Here is a 24,543-nt window from a genome sequence, read left to right on the forward strand (position 1 = left end):
TTCCTAGGTTCCTAACTGCAGGAGAGCTGAAACTGAGCAGCCCTGATGTAGACAATACTAAGCTAGATGGACCAGTGGTCTGGCTTAGTATAAAGGCAGCTTCCCATCTTCCTGCGTTCCTAACCTGTGTTTGACAATAACAGCTGGGAGCGGAGCACACCTGGATTTCTGCACCCTGGAGAACCACGGAGCAGTCTAGCTTTGCCCTTCGGCGAGCCAGTGAGGACTTGGCTTCCATGGCTCCAATTCCATCCCCGCTTCCATACTGGTACCATTCCAGGCAACAAGAGGAGAGGAGCAGCTGTGGCAGCAGCTGGGAAAGGGGATTGAGGGTCTCTCTCTCTTGGAAGGACAAGGTCACTTTGGAACCGGAGCCCGTCCAGCTCAAAGCCAGGCAGAGATCGGAGCAGCCATCTGGCACCCCCTGGAAACCAGTGCTCTCAGAGGCCAGGCCAAGCCTGGATTTCGCGTCGCTCCAGCCAGACAGGCTCCCTGGTTGGTTGTGATGCCAAGGCCAATGCAGAGATCATGGCTGACTGGCTGCATCGCCAACTTATCAACCATCGCTGGGAAACACAGATCCTCAAATAGTATCATCAAAAAATAAAATGGAGCAGTGGGAAAAGGGGGCGAGAGCTCTGCGGGGGCCAGTCAAACTCACACATCTCCTGCCAAGACTCCCACAAGAACCCACACAACAGAGATTCTCTTTCTGCTTTTCCCTCCCGCTTTGGCCTCTGACATTATCACTCCTTTGCATTGTTCTATTAAATCCACCCTTTGTCCTTTCCCACATCATTCTCTGGGCCCTAACTCCTTCTGCACTGCATTGAAAACGACCCCCAGAATCTACGACGGGGAAATTTCTCTAAAAAGTGAAAAACAGATTCTTCTCTTCTTCTTTTTTTGGCAAAAGACATACAACGTTATAGCACTAAATTGCAGCGATAAAATCTGAAAGGTGGCATCTGAAATGTGAACGGCACCCTGCTGTCAGCACAGGGACTGCGGCGTCACAACACAGGAAGTGCGGAAGCACACTTCGTGGATCCGTTGTGACACTGTTGTAGGGGTTAATCTGGAAAGCACCCAGGCCATGCATGTCAAACATGTAAGTTCTTTGAGGCAGAGACCTTGGCTCTCTCCTTGCAGTTGCATGGGAACACAGTTGGTTGTGTCCTCTCTATCAAGGACTCAGGTGTCAATAAGTGGAAAGGAATAAAAAAATATTCATCCAGTTGCCTACCTTTTGACACGGTTTGATGCCGAAAGTACTGCTCTCTGTCGTCTGGTGCAAATGTAGAATCGTCCTAGGTGCAGAGGTAGGGAAAACGCCCACAGAATTAAGCCACCCAACTGGGTTGTGACTCAAAGCAGGCTAGCATTTCCAACACCGTGGGAAGCAGGGCTCAGTACGAAAATTGCTATAGGACGTCTAAGCAAGCAAGTGTGTTCGGTCTAAGTCTCTAGCCCAGGGGTTCCTGACCGGTGGTATTCCCATCATCTGACTGCAGCAACATTTATTGTTGCTGGGGAGGATGACTGAAGTTGCAGTGCAGCAAGATCTGGAGTACCACCACAGGTTGGGACGGCCAACTCTAGCAGAAGCTCAGCTTGGGCAGAAATGATTCATCAACCAGAGAGCCTCATTTTGGGAAAGGGATATATTTCCCATCCATTTTCTTAGATTTGCATCTTTGCATTAAGAGTCCTCTCCAAGGTGCATTTATCTTATCTTTCTCAAGCCATCTATACCAGAGCAATGGCAGAAATGCGTAAGGACCGAAGAGTGGATACAAAGAGCAGCTAAAAGGGGTGAGATTTGTGTCAGGAAAACAGCATATAGGGAAAGGGTTGAAAAAGCCAAACACACACACACGCCATTGTCCCTGATCCAAATCCCTGCGGCTGCCACTTTAAACAGAAAAAATTTAAGAGACAGAAATGTGATGAGCTACAGTGAGAGCTTCAAGCCACCTAGAAGTAAACACAGCAGGCGGCATGGAAACCAAGGGGCTAAACATCTTTTGGATGTAAACCACCCTGAGTCATTCTGGGATGGGCAGTGTATAAATGAAATAGATAATAATAAACAAACAGAATGTGTTAACACAAGTCTGAAAATCGACAGATCTGCTCTGCACCTTTTGTGAGCACCTGAGGCCTCGGTGCAGGGGCAGGACCTCTCAAGTGGGCACATTTATCTTTTTGAAAAAAGAACGGAGGGGGGACCCCCACAGACCTGGGGATGGACTGCTGCATCCCAGTCACTGCCCTCCAGGAGTCCATCCCCAGGAATTTTTTCACATGGGGCATTTGAAGCCCTTTAACTCGCATCTCCTCCAGAATGCAGGGGTGTGTATGTTCACATATCGGTCAGATTTACCCCAAAGTCCCTGCAAGTTATCAGACAGCAGTTCACACACAATCTGGGTTTTTTCACTGCATGTTAGAGTGTAGCCCGATTTATATCTGGGGTTAAAAAAATCCGCTATTTGCATCAGTTTGGGGGGAGAACTTTCAGTTCGCAGTGAAGCCTCCCAGTCAACCCGCTCGCGGTAAAGCCTGCTGTGTGTGAAAGTCCCTGATCTTTGGGGAGTTCCTCAGCCCTCTGCATCAGGATTATGAGTAGCCAGAACTTGCTCTGTGTCCGGACCTGCAAGCTGGTGCCTTATCAAACTCTCCGGGCCCCCAGACAGAGCAAAAGAGAGCGGCTTGCTCAGACCTGAGCATCTCCTTCTCGCACTCAGAGCGCACAAAGCCCAGTTCTCCCTGCACCATCCAACAGTGCAACATCCAAAGATTCCTTGGGCCTTGGGCCCCCTCTGCTGGCCGAAGGGGGTTCCTTCCCAATCAGATTTAGTACCTACGGCACCTGGTCATTCTTATGACTTCCAGGAAAACTGGAAACTCAGCCAGATGAAGAAGGGCTAAAGCAGCCATCAGTTCGGTTTGGGGTTCAGGAAGTGGGGGGGGGAATAGGCCCTGCTTAGTCGGGGTCACGGGGTGTTGCAAGCAGAGGGGCACCTAGGTCATTTTGGAGCCTGGACCTAAAGGTATTTTTGGAGCCCCCCCCACCGAGCTGCAAGTTAAGCATCATTTTTAACACATAGGTTCTTGAGGGCACAGACCACCCCACCCAGGACAGACTAAAGAGGATTTGGGGGCCTCCAGGGGGTGTGGAGACCCTGGACCTCGGGGTAGGGGCGCCTCTGCTTGCAAGGTACTGAAAGGATCGGGGCCCTGGACTCACCGCCTTTATTTACTGAACTCAATCACAGGCAGACACCCTAAGAACAAATGTGCATTTTTTAAAAAGTTTCCAATGCAGCACCTCTGAAGGTGGCAGCAGCAGCTGGCCAAGAGCTCTCCCCCTCCCCTGCTCCATCCAGGTCCCTCCACTCCACAGATGCTTTTCCTTTCTAGAAGAGGTCATGGAGGAGGGAGGCGGCTGGTGAGATTCAGGGCTCTGAGCCCCTCACTGGGGGCCGTGCCCCATTGGCCTCCCCCGAATGACTCCCCTGGTGGGGGGCATGATGAGGGGGTCTCTGCAAATAATCTCTTGTCTGCACACTTTTCACATATAAACCTCTCCTCTCACACACACACACACAATCCCACACTGGTGCCTTCGCTGCCTTACCTCTGATCCAAATCCAGCCCCGCCAGCATCTGAGCGAAGATGTTGAAATTGCTCTCCCCTTCCGGCTGCTGAGACACCCGGATCCTCTCCAAGAGCATCGTCTGGGCAGGGAAGATCAAGTCAGGGTCCACCCTACAGCCGCCCAACCCGACAAAGGATGCCGTTCCATCCTGAGCTTTGCATCTCTCTCCAGTTCTATCTTGTTTTCTATCGTTGCGAATCGCTTGGGGAGAAGGGTTGCCAACTCTCCAGGATCTGGCCTGAAGCCTCCAGAGGACGTTTGGAAGCCAACCTGCTGGAGATTTGCATGGCTGGGTACTGTGAAGGATACTTGGGGGCAGGGGTGGCATCTCCAGGAACAGCATCAGTCAGAGCTGGCAACCCTGCTTGGGACTGCTCTTTAGGAACTTGGCACCAGACTTGTGCCTTGCCTCTCTCGTGTTATACTTTAAGTCCTCATTCAATCAGCATAGGGGAGTTGCTTTTTACTCCCCCGTGGATAGAAAGGTGCCATGATCTCTTTATTGGATCCATTTTTTGTTGCTGTAGGAATATGGAAGCTTCCAGATTTCACAGAACTCCTCATCAGCCAGGAAAAAGACTTCTCTGGGATCCATGAATTCCCCCAGACCAACCTAAGTCACTCCAATTCCATATGCAATGTAGAAGGCCCCCTAGTTTGAATTTCCAAGATTGTGGCCACTTAGCCACTAGCCTTAAAAGGTTCCCTTCGCCAGCAATAGTGAGGAGCCCTGGTTGCCACTAACATGTCCCTGAAGTGAAATTCTAGGGCGAACTTCAGGTTCCCTCCAAGGGGAAGCTGGAACTCCCCTCCACCACTGTGCTCAGAAGTGACCCACATTCCACAGTGTGGAGACAGCAGCAGGCTTACCTGCAAGTGGGCGGCTGTTATGAGGCCCGTGGCGCTGAAGTCCAATGCCATGACCATGGAGAAGCGGGTGGAGGCCTTGTTCTGGCTGGTGGACACCGCCCCAAAGGCTTTCAGCACCGTGAACATGGCCTGGATCTTCTCCACTGCAGAAAAAGCCACACACACCCAGGGGCTGCTTGTAAAAGGACCCCGAGATCAGCAACAACCCATGGGGCAGCACAGAATTGCCCCCAAATTTGGGGGCAGGAAGTGGGGCCAGAGAAAGAGCACAGACTTCTCCCCAGGTCGCGGCCCCCCTCCCCATAATGCAACCTGTCCACTCACACACACACCCCGGTGGTGGTGGGGTCCTTTCTTAGGGCTGAGGGCACCAGAAGATCCAATATGCATGTGAGGGGTGCAGCCCGCCCCCCAAGTTGTGGAGTTCAAGCCCTTTTTAGAGGATCCAGATGCTCACAGTTGGGTAGAAGAACCAGGTGCTCAAGAAAGGAGCTAATCCAACACCATTGTTCAACCCAGCTGCAAGAGGGGTTTTTTTTTGGAGGGGGGGACCTCCAACCTGAGTGGCCACCCCCAAAGGCCAGCCAAGAGAGAACAGCTTCAGTGATTAATCCCCTGCTCACTGAGCAAAGAGGCCGCTTTTCCAAGTGGCGATTCTCTTTACTGAGCAGCGGGGGAGCAACTGGCCCTCTCCGTCCCCAGCACAGCATCCCTCCAGGGGCTGCTGCTTATGTTCCTTTTTCAGATTGTGAGCCCTTTGGGGACAGGCACCTCCACCACGTCTGCCCTTCCTTCCTGGAAGAGGCCACGGAGGAGGGAGGTGGCTGGTGAGATTCGGGGCTCCCAGAGCCATTCACTGGGGGCCACACCCAATGAGGCCCTGCTCCGTCCCCGGCGGCCTGCCCAGCTGCCCCCCAGCCCAGGTAAAGCACCTACCTGTGACTCGGTTGTCCAGGCTGCCCGCGGCGGCCACCAGGTATTCCAGGGCGTGCTGGCAACACGTGGTCTTTCCCGCGCTGCTCCTGCCCAGGGGCATGATGGTCTGGTCCTGGCGTTGCATCAGCAGGCTCCAGTAGGCCCTCTGCGCCACTGAAAAGATGTGTGGCGCCATCCCCTCCCTCTTGCCTTTGAACGCCTGGAGGCAGGGAAGCGGGGAGAGGCAGGGGAGGGACCGTGAATGGCCCCCTTTGCTAAGCAGGGTCCACCCTGGCTGGCATTTGGATGGGAGACTCCATGCGTGAGTCCTAGAAGAGATTCCCCTTAGGGGATGGGGCCTTCGCTCCGTGGAAGAGCACCTGCCCGCTTGCAAGGAGACGGTTCTGAGTTCCCTCCCCGGCAGCATCTCCAGATAGAGCTGGGAGAGAGACTCCTGCCTGCAACCTTGGAGAAGCTGCTGCCAGTCAGAGTAGACAGTACCGAGTGGGATGGACCAAGGGTCTGACTCGGCAGAAGGCAGGTTCCTAAGAGCACCGGCCGCCTCCACATACTGCATTAATTAACCTGAATCCCAGACTCATTTCCCCCCAAGTTTTTTTGGAGGGTATTAGAAATGAGGGGGTCGTCTTAAATTCAGAGCCCTGCTCCTTTTGGGTAAATGCAGGTGTAACCTGCCTTTCACCCCTCTTTTTTAAGGGGGCCGCCTTCAATGGAGGTCAACGGGTGAGTAAGTCTGACCTTTTTGGAGCAGCTGGCCACAGACGAGAAGGGCTCAATGGCGATCAAACTGGGGCCGGCAAAGGTGTAGCCCAGCTGTGACTGGAAGCGGTGCCGGAGGGTGTTGATGGCGCTGGACTCGTTCAGGCTGACCAGGGAGGCCAGGTCTTCGGCGTAGTCCAGGCTGGCCGGGTTGGACTGTCAAGGGGGAGAAATGCAAGGCCGCCAGTGAAGGGGGGTGAGTGAGGCTCGCCCCAGAGAAGCAGAGCTGAGTTTGGACCTCCCCTCTCCGAGCTGCTGTGGGACTACAACTCCCATCACCCCCAGCCACATTGCCAAGAGGTGGGGCGCATAGCGGGCAGGGCGGGGGGAGGCAGCTTACCCTCTCAACATTTTCTTCATCCACTTCTGTGACGGCGCCGTCTGCCTCTACTCGGACCCGGACCCTCCCCGGAGAGAGCTCTGGGGTCCCCACATCCGGCTTCAGCTCAGTAGCTGCAGAGGAGGGAAGAGAGGCCGAAGAGGCCATCAGAGGGAGGAGGGGAAGCCTCTTTCTCTGGCCCAAGGGATGCCCACAGAGACCCGGTCAAGGCCCGGCTGCTCCCAGCTGCCATGGATCCACCTCTCCGCATGCCCCAAGCTGCAAAACCCAGCCTGAGTTCCACACCCCTCCGCTGGCCGCCGCGGCCATTGCTTTAAAACGTCTTCCCAACTCTGACCACAGAGAGAGCTCAAGTCTTTGACCCTGCAAAGAGCCACACTATTGCATCCATTTCTTAGACCCCATATATCAGGGATTCTCAGCGTTGGGTCCCCAGATATGGGACTTCAGCTCCCATAATCCCCAGCCCCAATGGCCTTTGGTTGCGAATGATGGGAGTTGAAGTCCAACAACATCTGGGGACCCAACGCTGAGAATCCCTGCTATGGAGAAAGGGATGCTTAAAGCTGCAAACAGAACACCATCCAAGTATTTTCTGCATACCGTTGCATCTCCCCTGATTTTCCGGGTAGTCCCCGGATTTTAAGCATGTCACCCAGATGTCACCCAGATGCCCCCAGATTCCAGCTTTTCATTTTAAAAAGGAAAAAAAAACACAAGAAAAGCTAAGCTCTAGCCCTTGTAGAAGTGGAGCTATGGAGCAAAACATGCAGTCACTATTCTGCTGAACTGCTGGACTTGGATTAAGGCAGGTAAAGCAAAGTTCACCAGTAATCCCCTGAGAAATTTTGCCTTTGTTTTTTTATCAGCAGGGCATCTCTAACAGGCAGTTGAGAGGATCGCTTGCTTTTGATGTCAATCACTGCCTGCAAGCAAGCTGTGTGTTGTAATGTTTAAGGACTTTGGTTTGACATTTGATGCAAGCCTACTTAGAAGTAAGCACTGTTGGTTTCAATCAGATTTTCTCTAAAGTAAATGTGTACAGAATTGCAGCCTTAAATGAAAAGTTGGGCATTTTTCTGTTCTATTGCTGCTGTTAATAAGTAAAGTAAAGTGTGCCGTCAAGTCAATTTCGACTCCCGGCGCCCACAGACTAGCCCTGTGGTTGTCTTTGGTAGAATACAGGAGGGGTTGACCATTGCCTCCTCCCGCGCAGTATGAGACGATGCCTTTCAGCACTTTCCTGTAATGCTGCTGCCCGATATGGAACCAGCAGGGATTCGAACCGGCAACCTTCTGCTCGTTAGTCAAGCATTTCCCCGCTGTGCCACTTAAGGTAACACTGCTGTTAATATGTCAAGGAAAATATCTTTCCCAACTATTGTTGGTAGATATCCAGAACAAATACAAGTCCTAGGAACACAGGAAGCTGCCATATATACTGAGTCAGACCCTTGGTCCATCTAGCTCAGTATTGTCTACACTGACTGGCAGCGGCTTCTCCAAGGGTGCAAGCAGGAGTCAGTCTCTCTCTCTCTCTCTCTCTCTGAGATGCTGCCAGGGAGGGAACTGGGAACCTTCTGCTCTTCCCAGAGCAGCTCCATCCCCTACTAAGGGGAATATCTTATGGTGCTCACACATCATCAAGTCTCCCATTCAAATGCAACCAGGGTGGACCCTGCTTAGCTAAGGGGACCAGTCCTGCTTTGCTACCACAAGGCCAGCTCTCCTCTCCTGGAAAGTGCATCTGCTAATCTGCATAAGCGGCAAATCATTTTCAATTTACATAATATGCCATTTACACCCTAATTCACATAAAAAGTAAATTAGGGTGCCTGGATTTGGGGAGCCAGAATATGGCAACCCTATATCTGCCTCCCAGAAGGATGCAGTTAATCCAAGAGAGTAGTAGGATTTTATTGTTGATCAACCAAACAGAAATATAATGGGCGTTTCAGCTCGTGCCTTCTTCAGTTGCGCTGGTGTTATAAGAAAGATACTGAGATGTGTCTCTCCCAAAGTGGCCTATACACCTATATACAAGACAAAGCAGCCATCACCAGTATTTTCCACTATTTTACAGCCCCGGGAAGGGCACCACTCCCCAGGACTCCAAACACGCCTTCCAAGACGGCGTCGGGGCCCAAGAGGGCTCCGTTTCCCTTCAAGCGCCCCCACCCCAGCGAGAATGGTCACTCCACAGAGTGTGGAGCTTTATCCTCAGCTCCATGCAGGCCCAGTGCACAATTAGTCCGGGAACGACCAGGTCAGCAGGGGCCGCGAGTGGCCCCCAAACGGACAATGCAGCACACGGATGCAAAGTGTAGGATGCCACTGACACATCGGAAAACAGCAGCAGCAAAATAAGAAGACTTGCAAAACAGGAAAGTCTTTGCCGTTGGCAGGAAGGAGAGGACCTCGCCTGATCTCCCTTGGCAGGGAGTTCCACAGTTCTGCATCCCATCCGTCCTCTTGGACCCCCACCGCCCACACTCCCTCTGCCTTCCTGTCTCTCTGCAGTGCCCCAATCACTCCCACCCTTTCCTTAACTGGAGGGGGGGCACCATCCATACAGCTCCTCTGCCCCCCAGAAGACCCCACACACAGTCCACCCAAGGGGGAAGGGCTGTCTCTGCTTTCACACACTCTGAGCCCCCCAAGAAGCATCGGGGCTGGCGAAGTCAAGCCGGCCTTACCAAGCGTGAATCCATCCTTCTGGACCAGCCAAACCTTCTCCGTCTCGTACCACATGTCCTCAGGCACCTGCGGAGGAAGGGAGAGCCAGGCAGACACCTGCGGCTGTGGTGATGCACAGTCGGGGAAGGAGAAGGCACTTTGCATTTCTTCCACCCGCCTCTGGCTTGGCCCTCATGGCCTCCCCGCCATCCCCACGTTGAGCCAGTCCAAAGCAGAAGCTGCCGGCGCAGCTGACGGCTGGCAACCAGGGCGGGCAAGGAGGGAGAACATGCCTTGGGGTGCAAACTAGTCCCCTGGGGGGCCGGGCTGGGCCCAGAAGGGACTAAGCTGCCGGGCCCAGGCGCAGCCCTGAGGTCAACTCTGTGGACAGGCGCCACAGCCTTGGAGGCATCTGCCTTAGAGTGCTTCTCCCTCATCGGTGTGAGCGACCACAGAGAGAGCCCGAGGACTGGACGAGGAGCGGGAGGTCCTGGGTTCCAGTCCACCTTCAGCCATGAAGCTCACCGGGGGGGCGGGTGGGGCTGGCTTCTTGAGCCAGTCTCTCACTCCCTCCCTCACTCTCACAAGCCAGGCCAAGCTCACCTTGTCCGAAGGATGGCCGCCTTGGCTTTCCCTGGCGGGCACCTTCTGGGGCTCCTCCGGCTTCTCTGCAGTCTCCTCTGGCTTGCCGGCTGGCCCTTCTCCTCCTGGCCCTTTCCCGGGGCCTCCCTCTTCCTCCTGGGTGCCTGTGGGTTCTTTCCCCGCGTCTACCCTTCCCCTCTTGGCTTCTTCCATCCATTTCCCTCTCCCCGCTGGCTTTTCCGGGGCTTCTCCCCCCGGCTTCCCCCCCGGCTCTTCCGGCTTCCCTTTGCTTTCCGCTGGCTCTGCCTTCCCCTTCTCCGTCACCCCCTTGGCTTTGCTGCCTGGCCTGATGGAGGAGGCCCACTCTTCCTTGGGCTTGCCTCTCGTGGTGGCCTCTTTCCCTGGGCCTTCCAGGCGTTTACTCCGGGGCAAAGTGCCTTTCCTTGCTGGTCCAGCGGTGCCGCTGCCTGGAGGAGTCGTGCTGGTCCCAGCATCCTTGGTGGGGATGGCGGCTTTGCTCTGCTCCAGAGCAGGGGCTTTAGGAGTCAGGGATGCCTCAGTGGGGGCCTTCTCCCCCGATCCTGGGTCCGGTTCAGCCACCAACGGGGCAGGCTGCTTGGCGCTGTGCCTGTGGACAGCTCGCTTGAGAGGGACAAACTTCCTTGCCTGGATCTCAGCGGCACCGTCCCCTCCGTGCTTCTCGCCGTTCAGCCTGCCCGGGAGCAGTTCGTCCTGGCTGGCCATGTCCCCCCTCACTTCCAGGATGTTGGGGTCCTTGATCACAAACTGCTGCACTGTCCCCTCAATCGGCTTCCCCGGAGGCTGAGAAACAAAACGCCCCAACTCATAAGAGCCCAAGGGCAGCCCTGCTGGATCAGGCCCAAGAAGGCCCCTCTAGTCCAGCATCCCGTTTCACCCAGTGGCCCACCAGAAGCCTCCGAGAAGCCCACAAGCAAGAGCTGAAGATATGCCCTCTCTCCTCCTCCTCCTGCTGCTCCCCTGCAGCTGGTATTGAGACGCATCCTGCCTCTGAGGCTGGAGGTGGCCTATAGCCACCAGACTAGTAGCCATCGATAGACCTGTCCACCATGAATTTGTCTAAACCCCTCTTAGTCTTCTAGGTTGGTGGTTATCGCCACAGCTTGTTGGCAGAGAATTCCATAGATCAATGCTGCGCTGTGTGAAAAAGTCCTTCCCAGCCATCAGTTTAATGGGATGACTCCTGGTTTGAGCCTTTTGAGAAGGGGAGAAAAACCGATCTCTCCAGAAACACCATGCATAATCTTATAGACCTCTAGCATGTCTCCGTTTAGTTGTCTTTTCTCCTAAACTAGAAAGCCCCAAGCGTTGCAGCCTTGCCTCATAAGAAAGGTGCTCCAGGCCCCTGATCATTTTAGTTTTCCCCTTCTGCACCTTTCCCAGTTCTACAATGTCCCTTGAGAGATCTGGTGGCCAGAACTGTACACAGTTTTCCAAATGTGGCCACCCAATTGATTTGTATAAGGGCATTATATTACAGGGCAAGAATCCTTTATCCAGACTGCTTGGGACCAGAAGTGTTCCGGATTTCAGATTCTTCCAGATTTCGGAATATGTTCATAATGAGATCTCTTGGGCATGAAAGGTTACTGGGGTTTTTTCTCCAACATCCCTGAAGTTCCTTCCCGCCTTCCAGCCAAGCTCCTTCCTGCTTCCCCTCTCACAGACCAGCTTGAGAAGCATGTGAGTGGAAGTGCAATCCCATTCACAAAACCGGCTTGGCTCCACCCCAAAGGAGGGCTCTTCCCCCATCCATTGCAGATGGAGCCGCAGGTGCTGCTTTGCCTCTCTGTGAGTTGCGGGTGCTGCTCAGTTTGGGGGCTTTTTGCTGTTTTGCCACTGTTAGCTGCTGAGTTGGGGCTGGGATTGGTTTGGGGGCTTTGTGAATGGCTGAGGCTACAGGTCGAGAATCCAAGCTGAAATACAAGTGGGTTTTGTTTTTCCCTCTCTGCGTGGTGTCTGGATTTCGGAGCTTTCCGGATTTCAGGAGTCCGGATAAAAGATTCTCGACCTGTAGCAGTTTTATTTTCAACCCCCTTCCTAATGATCCCTAGCATGGAATTTGCCCCTTTTCACAGCTGCCACACACAGAGCCGGCCCTTTCAGTGAGAGCTGTCAGTGTCCACCACAACCCCAGAAAAGGAACCTTCTCTTGGTCAGTCACTGACAGCAACTCAAAAGCAAAGCAATCTCCTGTACTGGAGCAAGATAGGACCCACAGGCGATCAGACGAAACTACTTACATCTTCTTTGGAATTTATGGCTATTTTCTCTTTCAGCTTAGCTTCTTTGGACTCTTTCTCCGTTTCCCGCACAAGCTGCTTGATGAAGCCCCCAGGAATGACCGAGAAGAGCGGGGGTGGAGACGTGGGCGGGGGGCTCCGGTCCTCCTCCTTGATCTGTTTGCACAAGCAAAGGGCCTGTTATTGATTGCCACTGGGGGAAATCATTTCTGCATACACACACACACACACACACTGCAGCATGCCAGCCAACACCATCCACCTCACTTCTCTGGCCGGATTTTAAAAGGAGAACCTACTCTCTCATTTAAGATTTCCTGGGATGAGCCTCCAAAGGGAAAAAGACAGAGAAGATTCTGGAGGCACAAGCAACACAAAGCATGCATGGAACCCACACTTGCATACTCCAGTGGCCAACTTGGGCTACTCCTGCTTTCAAGAGAGCCGAAAGGGGACCGGGCAAGGCTTTGCTACCCGTGGCACAGATACACACACGTCTTTTGCTCCACAGTAGCCTCTGGTCAAATCGGTTTGCAAGTTTTTGAAACAATGCAGACACCTACTCAAGCTCTTTGGCCAGAGGTAGATGTAGGGGGGGTGTACACACTGGGGGGCAGCAATCCCCTCTTCTAAACTGCCTTCAGCTCTGAAGAAAAGAAAAGAAACCAAACCCCTAATGTCAGCCTCCAGCCAAAAGGAGGCACATTCAGGAGAGGAGGTCATTCCAGCAAGGAGAAGGCAAAGCCAACAAATCTTTATGGGGGAAACGTTGACACAGGAATGGAACGTGCTAGTGAAAAGTGAGTTAGTGTCGGGCATGCACAGCAACAAGCAAGGATCGTCTATTTTATTTATTTATTTATTTGATTTCTATCCCGCCCTTCCAAAAATGGCTCAGGGCAGTTTACACAGAAAAACAATGAATAAATAAATAAGACGTATCCCTGTCCCCCAAGGGCTCATAATCTAAAAAGGAACACAAGATAGACACCAGCAACAGTCACTGGAGGGATGCTGTGCTGGGGGTGGAGAGGGCCAGTTACTCTCCCCCTGCTCAGTAAAGAGAATCACCACATTAAAAGGTGCCTCTTTGCCCAGTTAGCAGGGGTAGTTGGTAGACATTTGCCGTGCTTCAACTGTGCTGTTAAGCGGCGTGCCAACTCTGCAGAGCCGTAAGCGTCCACTTCCAGGCCCTGGGTTCCAATCTCTCCACATGCCATGCTAGCCGCGTGGGCTTGGGGACGGTGGCCACTTTCCTTTTGCTCCCACAGAGCGAGACGTGATGAGATGGCCATGCTGATGTGGGTGAGAGCAGCTCAGAGTGGTTATGGTGCTTCGAGATGGGGCACAAAGAATGGTGCTTTATGGAGACACAGGAGGCCAGCCTGCCTCGGGACCAGAAACACACGTGGCACGGTGGGGAAGGTGGGAGGGGAAGAGAGGGGAAGAGAAGGGGCACTTGTCAGTCAATCAACCAATCATCTGCATTACGGTCCAAGACCAGCATCAGCTAGAACAGTAGAACCTGATTCAAAATAATAAAAACAAATTATGGACCCATAACAAACTATAGGACTTTAAAATTACTTCTCTAATAGTATAAAGCTATATCATATTACTATAAAGCTGCTACTCTTAGAAAAGAGGATAGCTATGAGATTATTAAACAGCTGTATTTAGAAAATTATGAACATATAAAAGTGAAGTAGATAAAATGCAGAAAGCAGTGGCTAAAATGGGGGATATAAAATAAGGCATCGAAATAGGAACACTAAAAAAGTCAGTGGTTTAAAACAATGCAGAGCTGATGCAGGGAAATGGCCAGGCAGTCCCGACCTGACGGATCTGACATGCTGCCACGCAGAACTTGGTGGTGTGAAGACTGGATCTTCATCTGAGAGCAGCACCCGGGTATAGTCAGGGTTTGAGCGGCCAGGGTACTTGCGAAATAGCAGAAAAATAAACTTAGTCCGAATGTCTCTGTAAAGGGGGCAAAGGAGGAGTGCATGTTCTGTGGGTTCTACCTCTTTAGTGTCACAGGAGGGACAAAGTCTCTCTGCAGTCGGGATCTTTCTGAATTTGCCTTCCAGAGGGAATAGCCACCTAATGGCGCAGTGGGGATATGACTTGACTAGCAAGCCAGAGATTGCCAGTTCGAATCCCCGCTGGTATGTTTCCCAGACTACGGGAAACTCCTCTATCGGGCAGCAGCGATATAGGAAGATGCTGAAAGGCATCATCTCATACTGCGCGGGAGGAGGCAATGGTCCACCCCTCCTGTATTCTACCGAAGAAAACCACATGACTCTGTGGTTGCCAGGAGATGACGCTGACTCGATGGCACAACGAGCGCTCCCTTAACCTCATTTTTTTAATCATCCGGCAGACACAGCTGTGGGGAACCCGGGGAGGGGGGAGCTCCATGATGCACCGTGCACTCGCGCAGTGCCTCGTGGTATTTCCGGGGGCCGGGACAGCACATCCCGGCCCCGGCCCCTCCCCACTGCCTTGGCACGCGGGGAATCCTCTGGGCGGGCAGGGAGTGTGCCCAGCAGTGCCGCCTGGGTCGTCTGCGGGGAAGGGAGGTGTAACCCGCCGTCCCAGCAGCCTGCGCCGGAGGAGCCCTTCTCGTGGCTCGTTCTCGTAGACATCTGTCATGGTGGGGCCCAGGTCTTCTCAACTCCTCGCCAGGCCCCTCCAAGGCAGCCTTGGTGAAGGGGGACGTGGCAGGGATGCCAGGCGGTATTCTCCCGGGCTCTGCGCTCTTCCAGACTCTGGGGGGCCCCAATTCCACGGAGCCAAGCACTTGGGCTCCATGGGCCCTGCCCCTCCTCCTCCTCCTCCTCCTCCTCTCCGGGCCAGACATCTGCAAAACGTTTCCCCAGGAGAGCACGAGAGACAACCGGGTGACCTTTCCCTGGTGGCATTTTGGAAACGGAGCCTGCCCGGCTTCTCCTTGCAGTCACCTGGCCCCTCAAATACCTCTGCGCTCAAATCACTTTACTGTACACTGAGCAATGCAGGGACGTCATCGGCGAAGCAAAGCCGTCCCTGCGCCCAGGAGCGTTGGGGCTATTCCTGGAGCACAGGCTGGAGGGCGGGCGGAGCTTTCTTTCGCAGCGCCAGAGCACCTTCCTGTTCTAGAGGAGGCCCCTGCTCACCAGAAGAACCTTGCCGGATCAGGCCCAACGTCTGCCTCGGCCAGCAGCACACTGCCTCTGGGAAGCCCACGAGCAGGGCCTGAAGGCAAGAGCCCTCTGCTTTTTGTCCACAGCACCTGGTATTCCTGGACATGGAGGTTCTATCCTTAGCGATCATAAGCAGAGCGCTGCCGGATCAGGGTATCTGTCGGACTGCATCTGCCCATATGAACCTGCCAGGGTCCTCTGTTCAACATTTCAGTAGGGATGTGCATGAAATTTGCAAAAATCTATTCAAATTTGAATTGAATATATTTGGAACCATTGAACAGAGTGGAGATTCATTCAAATCAATTCAAATTTGGGTGAATTCAAGTTGATTCGCATGAATCTCCACTCTGTTCAGTGTTCCCAATTGAATCATTTCATGCACATTCCTACCTTTCAGGCCCTGCTCACAGCCCCACCACTAACAGAGATCCAGTTGGTGGGGACGAGAGACATGGCCTTTTTGGTAGCGGGCCCTCCTCAGCTTCGGAACAGCCTCCTGGAAGAGCTCCATCATGCTCCCTCCCTCAGGGTTTTTAGGAAACTGCTGGAGACTCATTTCTTTAGAGAGGCATTATAAGATTTTGTCTGCAACACACTTGTAAAAGAATATTCTCCTGCATTATTTAGCATAGGAGAGAATATTTCGGAGAATTATTCTACGCATTCTATTAAATGTATCGGAGAATATTCTTCTTGCAAATTCTTTTTGGATTTGCTAGTCTAGTCTGCAGCTTATATCTGGTGGGCTTTACCTTCTTGATTTGTAATGTTAAATTTGGTTTTCACTTAGGCTTATTTTTAGTTAATTTTTTTAAAATGGATTTTTATATTGTTTTATGGTGTATCTCTTTTACTGATTTTGTGACTCACCCTGAGCAGTAGTGTACTGGAAGAATAGGATCCAAAATCAATCAGTAAAATGTGAAAGGGATATTTGCTGTTTTCTACCTACAGCAGAAGAGAGTCAGGAGTGAGTCTCAAAAGTGCTTTAAAGTAGCAGGTAGGGAATTGGTCTGATTTGCAATCTCCGGCCAAGGTCTTTCCTTTCTTGGCCTAGTGGGCCATTCAAGAGATCCTCTACCTGAATGGGGGGGGGGAGGTTTGCATGGAAAGCTCTCTCTCTGGTACTGAGCGATTGATCCCTCCTCCCCGCAAGATATAAGGAACACTGAGAAAAATCCACCAATTTTGCAGATTAGCCATCAACCAATATGAGAAACCGATAACAGAACCATTTCACCGGTTTCCACCCCAGAGGAGCAGCCAAACAATTATTATTGAGTCCAAGTTTAACACTAAGTCTGCAGATCAGAGAAAGCACTGTTTGCATGCAATTTGCTCGCCCACCATCCCCAACAGGTAGCATCCCATCTACCAGGGCATCACCTCCTCTTCCAGGCTCCTGTGTCTTGCACCAGGCAAAGCTTTTCCAGCCACCACATTTTGATTTCTGACTTAGGTGGATGTTTAAGGCACAAAACTGCAGGGATGTAGCGAGGGGAGAGGGAGCCCATGTTCACTCCTCTCTCTGGCGGCCCCCCAGAGTGAGGGAGATAATGAAGAAAAGGGGGGTGGAGCTGGGGGGCCCCCAGGAGCACTCTTTGAACCCTTTCGCTCAAATATAGCTACACCCCTGCACAAAAGCCTCTTTCAACAAAAGACTTTGATTCCAGGCTTTCTCCAGAACACATAACAAAACACGAGAGCTAGAAAGTTCTGTGGGAAATAAGGCTTTCAGGTTGTCTTTTCAGGGCCCCATGTTTCTGCATAGTTCAGTCATGACCGTGCAAATTCACAGAGACTTCCCTCTGCGGAGACACTCCTTGTAGCCTGCTGGATCAGACGAAAGAATCACCCAGTCCAGGCTCTGCCCTGCCCGCCATAGTGGCCCACCAGATGCCTGCAGGAAGCTCACAAGAATGGCATGGAGAAAAGAGTCCTTTGCCACCACTGCTTCCCAGACACTGGTATTCAGCGATAGACTACCTCTGAACATGGAGGCTCCATATAGCCGTCAGGACTAGTAATCACTGAGTGGACCTCTCCCCCCACCTCCTCCACAAATGTCTCTAATCTTCTAACGCTCCCTGCGCTGGTGGTCATCACCACATCCTATGGCAGTGAACTTTATGAATTAGGAATACAGGAAGCTGCCATATACTGAGTCAGACCATTGGTCTATCTAGCCCAGTATTGTCTTCACAGACTGGCAGCATTAATTATGCATTGATTAAAAGGTCCTCTCTTTTGTCTGGCTCCTGCCAAACATTCCTTTGGATGGCCTGAATTGTAAAGGGAGCAAAGCCTTTCTCTCCTCACTTTATCCACAACAGAGTACAAAGTTGCATAAACCTCTCCCGTGTCCCTGTTCAGCTGCATTTTTTCTAAACAATATGAAAAGTTTCAAATGTATAGAATCTTAGAATGCTCAGCCATTAGCATTGGTTACTCAAAGGAAGATTCTGCAGTCAATCAGGCCCTTCCAACAAGAACACACCAATCCAACTGGTGGACATTGTCAAACCCATTCAGAGACACGTTTTTATGACAAAAGGAATGCTAAGGGAAGAGAGTCAGACCATAAGAATCTTAGTGTAGATTGATGGCATTATTATTATTCTGCATAGTGAAAGGAGAACTTTCAATTTTTTGTGTGTTTAGGCCCCCATAACCTTGTAAAGAAAAAAAATAGAAAGTGTGTGTTTGTGTATCTCTGTGTTAAAACAAACAATTCTTCTACTCTCTCGTCCATCAAGGGGCAAGCCAAGAAAACAAACCCCAAGACACAGACACATATCCCTAAATATATGAATTGCCACATTGCGACTTCAGAAACACAAGTTTCTTGTGCAATTTGCCTTGGCAAGTGTAACAGCAGCAACCACATTTGCTACTGACAATCAAGTCAATACCGTGGATATTTCAATCTCTTTCCAAACTGATAAATGTTTGAAGGGCAACCTTTTCCTCCCTGTGCTCTTAGCATTTCAAAACATCTTTGTATTTTTACATCTTCCCCTCTTCAACTGTGTCAGTCAGTAAACCTAACTCTTTTTGGTGTGAAGGCCCCAGAAGGGAGCTAAAGAACCCCCTCCAGGGGAAAAAACCCTCAAAATGTGTGTCCCTTCCTAGCGAGGAGAGCAATTCTAAGTTTCTGCAATGCCTACGAGAGCCGACAAAAAGGTCAGATAATCCAGCTAGGAAAGAAATAGAGATGGCTGTTCAGCCCAGCCATTCCTCTGACAACACATATATGATTATATGGTTCCTCAAGAGCATACACACACCGGCCATGATATGCCGAAGGGTTACATCCAGCCTGTGGCCAGCCCTGGTGTGTCCTCCTTGCAACCCTGCTTCATAGCAGACTAAAAATAGCTCCTCACACCCAGCAACCAGCACACCCAAAGAAGTACATTTTGGCTCCCCGAGCGGTCCCCACGTTGCCTTCCCAATCCAGCCCCCCACAAACACCCCCAACCTCCCCGCACCAAGCCCAGGGGTCGTCTACCTTCTCTGTGAGCAGCACTGCCAGCGACAGGAGCAGGGAAGGGGGGCTTTCCTATACAAACACCCCCAGGCTCTGGAAGCAGCGGCAGGATCCTACCAAGCAGGAAAAGCCAGGAGAGGAGGAGGAGGAGGAGGGAGGAGGAAAGAGGCTAAGAGGGCCCCTTCCACCCACCCCAGATGAGGGCTGGCAGCTGAGCTGTGAGCGGGCGGACGTCAGGCCTAAAAATACACCCCAGCATCCGTGAGTGACAGGACCAGAGAGCCCGCCGGCCGGCCGGCCAGCTGGGACGAGGGGAAGGGTTGCTGTGGGGAGTGGAGACAGCTGCCTCCCTTTGGGCACATCTGAAGGGTCAGCACCCACACGCACCACACACACACACACACACACACACACACAGAGGTGCCTGACTCGGACACCTCTTGCATGGACTGGCCTTGGGCCTGATCCAGCCAGGCCGTTCTCATGTCCTTGCAGATGGCAAGCATTAGCAGGGCCCCCAGGTGCTTCCATCACAAGCCTTCGCGCTGGAATGACTGCTTCTCACTCCCACCTCGCCACCGTTTCACGAGAGAGCAGCTGCGCATCGAGGAAACACTGGCTCAGTTTGGCACGCGGAGGATTCAGCGCAGCGCTCATTCAAGACGCCTCCCCTCCCATTCGGGGTCTTTACCTCTTTCTTGCTTCTGGGCTGCTGACGGTGAGTCTGGCCGTCTTTGCATCGGCGACTCTCTCTGCTAGAAGGGAGAGAAAGCCATCTGAAGATCAGATAATCCAGTTTAAAAGTTGTGTATTTAAAAGGTCTCTTGCTGAATATTAGGGATGAGGCTTTAAAAAAAGGAAGAAATCCTCATCAGATTGTTAAAATCCACTGCCAGGGTGGACAGCTCTTTAGGTAACCCTACATTCCTATTTGGAAATGATTTGACTAGCAAGCATGAGGTTGCTAGTTCGAATCCCCGCTGGTATGTTTCCCAGACTATGGGAAACACCTATATCAGACAGCTGAAAGGCATCATCTCATACTGCGTGGGAGGAGGCAATGGGAAACCCCTCCTGTATTCTACCAAAGACAACCACAGGGCGCTATGGGCACCAGGAGTTGACACCAACTTGACGGCACATTTTACCTTACATTCTTTTTTACTCTAGACCCAAGCTTGGCCCACCAGGGTGCTTTCCAGATTAGACCCTTCAACAGGGTCCCGTCGGGTCTCGGAAGGGTGCTTCCACACTTCCTACGTTGTGACACCGCAGTCCCTATGCGGACAGCAGGGTGCCGTTCACGTTGCCAATGCCTTGTCGCGAATGTAATTGCTGTGATATAGAGCAAGGATGTCGTATATCCGGAGAAAGGAAGTTGCTGTTTTTCCAGGTTGTTAGTTTCCGTGAGACTGCTCCCCTTGCTCTTTACGTTCCAAATGCAACTGGCCTGAACGGAGGCATTTTGCTGCTGTTGAGCAGCTAGTCTGGAAAGCGTCCAGATCTCTCCAACCTTTTAAAAAAAATCCTACAGAAGAAAAATAATCCTACAGAATTTGCAGAAATGTACAGAAAAAAACAAATTACAAAAAAAGGAACAGATAAAGCGTGGCTCAGGCAGAAACAAATATTTTTTAAAACAGCAACTTCCTTATTCCTTCCTTATATTTAAAACAAAAATTTGACAGGCACTGCAAGAAGAAAGAAGGCTGCCGGTCCCACCATGTGGACTGCAGACACAAGACTTCCCTGCCTTGCTTCTCCCTCTGGTTGTTGTGCTTTTGTTAAATGGGTCTCATTTGGTTTATAATATTGGGGGTCTGTAACAAAAAATTATGTTTTTACTGTATTTTAATTCTTCTTTAAACTGCCTTGAAATGGACAAGAAAAGCTGGATATACATTTTAAAAACAAACAAGAGGTATGCTTGTTTGTGTTGCTGTTTCTTCTGGCTATGCAGGCTTTTGTATGTATGTATGTATATATGTATGTATGTATGTATTACATTGATAAACTGCCCCATCCAGAGGCTCTGGGCAGTGTACAACAACTTTTTTTAAAAGACATTAAACTCACAATTCAAACACAATGCTAAAAACAATATAAAAACCATTCAAAAATGATTAAAACCATTTAAAACCAATTCATTCTTTCATTCATTCAATTTCTATACTGCCCTTCCAAAAATGGCTCAGGGCGGTTTACACAAAGAAATAACAAACAAATAAACAAAACAAATAAACAAACAAATAAGATGGATTCCCGTCCCCAAAGGGCTCACAATCTAAAAAGAAGCATAAGATAGACCCCCAGCAACAGCCACTGGAGGGATGCTGTGCTGGGGGTGGAGAGGGCCAGTTACTCTCCCCCGGCTCAGTAAAGAGAATCACCACATTAAAAGGTGCCTCTTTGCCCAGTGAGCAGGGATTTAAATACTTTAAAAAACAACACCACCACTTTACAAGCCTTGGAAGGCCAGGCCAGACAAATAGGTTTCTAGGGCTCTCTTAACGAGCTCTCTTAATGAGCCTCCACTGTGGCTATCTGCTGGGAGTGCATTTCCATAGGCCAGGAGCAGCGACACAGAAGGCCACCAGGCGTACTGCCTCACCCTGCCTACGAGAACCCGAACACATGACAACAAAAGGCCTGGCACAACCCAAATAAAGGGGAGGTCTAACAATATACAGCCCAGACCTCCAACCCCCCCAGACCCCAGTCCGGCACCAAGGGCCAGCCGCCTCCCCGGTGACACCTCTGGCGTGCGTCCCTCCCTCCCAGACATGCTGCCCAGGTCTCCAGAACTCTCTCCTCTCAGGAGAGATCTCGCTGGGCTTTGGGGCCAGGTGCAGCGAGTCAGGCACTCAGGGAGGAGGAGGCACAGGTGGGAGAGGGCAGCAATCAGGCAGCCCCAAGCCGGCCCTTCAGCAGCTCCGGGGCTGCAAAAGCAAACCTCCTCGGCCCAGACAGGAATGCACAGGCAGGGTGAGACAGCTGCTGCTCGTCAGGAGAGGCCAGGTTTATAGGCACACACTTGTCTATATTCCCCCAGCTCCTCTCTCTGTTTACAATTACAACCCTCCTCAAGCACCCTTGGTAAAGGACACGGTTTTTCAGACGCCTCACTTTTTAGTCCAACCACTTCGTACGTATTTATGTTGCTTTTCACACCTGGACCCAGAAATCCTCTCAAGAACCCTGTAAGGTCGGCCCATCACAGTTTCAGGGGGTGATGGGGTAGAGGGAAAGAGAGGCTGGCATTCCCAGGGTCAGACGGTGAGAATCCGTGGCTTCCAAATTGGAGTGGCCAGAGGGTTGGATAGGGGAGGCCCGGGTTCAAATCCCTGTGACAGCCACGGAACTCGCTCGGTGACTCTGAGTCAGTCACTTCTCTCTCAGACTGGCCCACCTCTCAGGGTTGTTGTGAGGATAAACATGAGAATGCACGTTGCTCTGGGCTCCTTGGAGGAAGAGCAGGATATAAATGTAGACAAATAAATAAGTAAAAACGTATAATATATAAATGTTCTTTAACTTCGTCCAGAGCCTTTGGATGGATTGGGCAGTACTGCATAGAAATGTAACAAGTAAACATTAATAGCCAGCATGAAGTCAATTCAAAGTACAGAGTCAAAGACCTTCAGAAATAAGGACATTTTCCATTTCCACTTAGAAGCAGAGAAAGAGGGACCTGTCTGTTGTTCTCCCTGCAGCCGGGAGTTCCACCTGGCATCATGGTGCCACCACAAAGAAAGCCCTGCTCCTGCAACCACCAGCCTTACAACTGCCAGTGGTGGACCATTCACCAAATAAGAAAAGCAACCTGGAATGCGAATCAGGGACAACCAAGCTCCAAGCCCTTTTGAGCTGTTTGGGGTCAGGGGTCCATCTTATTTATTTATTATTTCTCTGTGTAAGCCACTCTGAGCCATTTTTGGAAGGGCGGTACAGAAATCGAATGAATAAATAATAATAAATAAATAAGCTCACTTTCTTGGCCTCTGTGCAATTCTGTACAAACTCTCCTGTGGGCTTTTCATAGTGGATATTTACAAATATTCCATTCCTTCAGGAAGCTCAGTATCCCAGGCCGTGCCTGAAGGCCTTGCTTTCTGAAGGCCACCGTCCCCTCGAGTCTGGGTGCCTGCCCCCTTGGCCATCCACCAAACTCTCTGCCACGTCCACAGATGGGTCGCTCTCAGCTCTCGCTTTTGCTTTTCTGAGCAGAGAAAGGAGAGCCGGAGAGAAAATCACAGCTGTTCACGTCCATCACCCACCAGCCCACCCTAAGCGGCGTCTGCAGTACTGCTGGGCCAACAGGCCTCTCTGTCAAGCAAACCATGTAAGGTTGCCAACTTTTAAACCAGACCCTGCGCCTGTGCATTAAAGGCAGCATAACCTGCAAGGTGTAGGAGGGAATCCTGCTAATGTCTGTGCCATGAAAAGCTTCCTGCGGCTCATTCCCACACATCAGGATCATTTCTACGACTTCATTGCAATCGATATTAGTAGTCACATTTATCGCTAGAGATATTTAGTGTTTATTTTTACCTTTTGCATTTTGTACCTTAAAGTGGTGAGTCTCTTACACTGAGCAGGGGGAGAGCAACTGGCCCTATCCAACCCCAGCACAGCATCCCTCCAGTGGCTGTGGCGGGTCTCTGCCTTACGTTTCTTTTTAGATTGTGAGCCCTTTAGGGACAGGGGACTATCTTATTTATTTTTCTGTGTAAAGCGCTTTGGAAACCTTTGTTGAGAAGCAGCATGTAAATATTAGTAGAAGTAGTAGAATATTTTTGATCATTTAAAAATATTGTTATTGTTAACATTAATAAATTACCAGGTATTTTAGACCATGCCCCCAAAGAGAACAGCATGAAATATCTCTTTGGAGCACTGCTGTTTTCTAAGTCTCTTCCCTGATGAAGAACATCTGGCTTGAAACGCAATAAATATAATTTTGCAATAAATAGAGTTTTCTGGACCTATCCGCTTTTCGCTATGGCTCACTTCTTGCGTCTCCCCCTCTGTGTTAGACCATGTAAGTTTTCCTGTTCAGTGAGCAACCCAAGGACCACACGGCGATTTCAACAGGATCCGAGATTCCTCATACACATCTTCCCCCCGGCCATCTCCAAAGCATAGGGCTGGGCCAGGCACTCTAGGACAGCAACCCAGATCCGTGACACCTCCAGGCCGCGATCGTAAGTCAGCTGGCCAACCGGAAAGCAGGTAAAATATTACTCCACCAAAACATACCACATTTTCTAGAACCGCACATGGTAAGCACATACCAACATCATCATTCAGTGTCCCAAAATGTGCATACTTGGCTATCACTGAAAGATCATTGGTTGAGTGTCTCCTCCTCCCACCATGCCACTTTTAAAAATCTCTTCTATATTTACTTATTCAGTATTTATCATATTTTTATACCGCCTGATATGTATATCTCTAGGCGGTGTACAAAATTTAAAATATTTAAAAGCCACAAATTAAAACACATGACAATAAGAACAATGAGGCTATTAAAACAAGTTTTTAAAAAGTATTAAAATTAATTCTAATTAGAAGCCTGAGAGAACAGGAGGGTCTGGAGGGTCTTCCTGGAAACAAACAGAGAAGGAGATGCTCTTATTTCAGCAGGGTGCACGTTCCGAAGCCCTGGGGCAGCCACAGAGAAAGCCCGGTCCTGGGTCGCCACCAAACGAGCTGGTGGCAACCGTAACGAAACATAGTTCTTGACCTATTC

General features: G+C 51.0%; 1 protein-coding gene and 1 long non-coding RNA gene across 3 annotated transcripts in view; one reads left to right on the forward strand and one right to left on the reverse strand.

Annotated features, from left to right (window-relative positions):
• MYO18B (myosin XVIIIB) overlaps positions 1–18,939 on the reverse strand; it is a 108,581-nt gene extending 89,642 nt beyond the window's left edge. The window contains exons 1-11 of one of the 2 annotated variants that reach the window (XM_053280153.1): positions 18,813–18,939; positions 13,367–13,495; positions 12,111–12,266; positions 9,850–10,650; positions 9,267–9,333; positions 6,571–6,683; positions 6,210–6,386; positions 5,472–5,670; positions 4,536–4,678; positions 3,644–3,744; positions 1,247–1,310 (exon numbers count right to left, since the gene is read on the reverse strand). In XM_053280153.1, the coding sequence (XP_053136128.1) occupies positions 1,247–1,310; positions 3,644–3,744; positions 4,536–4,678; positions 5,472–5,670; positions 6,210–6,386; positions 6,571–6,683; positions 9,267–9,333; positions 9,850–10,650; positions 12,111–12,266; positions 13,367–13,405 (1,860 nt within the window). In that variant the 5' untranslated portion in view covers positions 13,406–13,495; positions 18,813–18,939. The remainder of the gene's footprint in view (positions 1–1,246; positions 1,311–3,643; positions 3,745–4,535; positions 4,679–5,471; positions 5,671–6,209; positions 6,387–6,570; positions 6,684–9,266; positions 9,334–9,849; positions 10,651–12,110; positions 12,267–13,366; positions 13,496–18,812) is intronic. The other variant, XM_053280154.1, reaches the window with a different exon arrangement.
• Positions 18,940–19,156: 217 nt separating this feature from the next.
• Positions 19,157–22,780, forward strand: LOC128338138 (uncharacterized). The gene is made up of 2 exons (XR_008312528.1): positions 19,157–19,509; positions 22,465–22,780. It is a non-coding gene; the product is annotated as an uncharacterized LOC128338138 (long non-coding RNA).
• The last annotated feature ends 1,763 nt before the right edge of the window (positions 22,781–24,543 follow it).

The sequence above is a fragment of the Hemicordylus capensis genome, chromosome 15 (assembly GCF_027244095.1).
Source record: "Hemicordylus capensis ecotype Gifberg chromosome 15, rHemCap1.1.pri, whole genome shotgun sequence".
In the NCBI taxonomy this organism is placed as follows: domain Eukaryota; kingdom Metazoa; phylum Chordata; class Lepidosauria; order Squamata; family Cordylidae; genus Hemicordylus; species Hemicordylus capensis.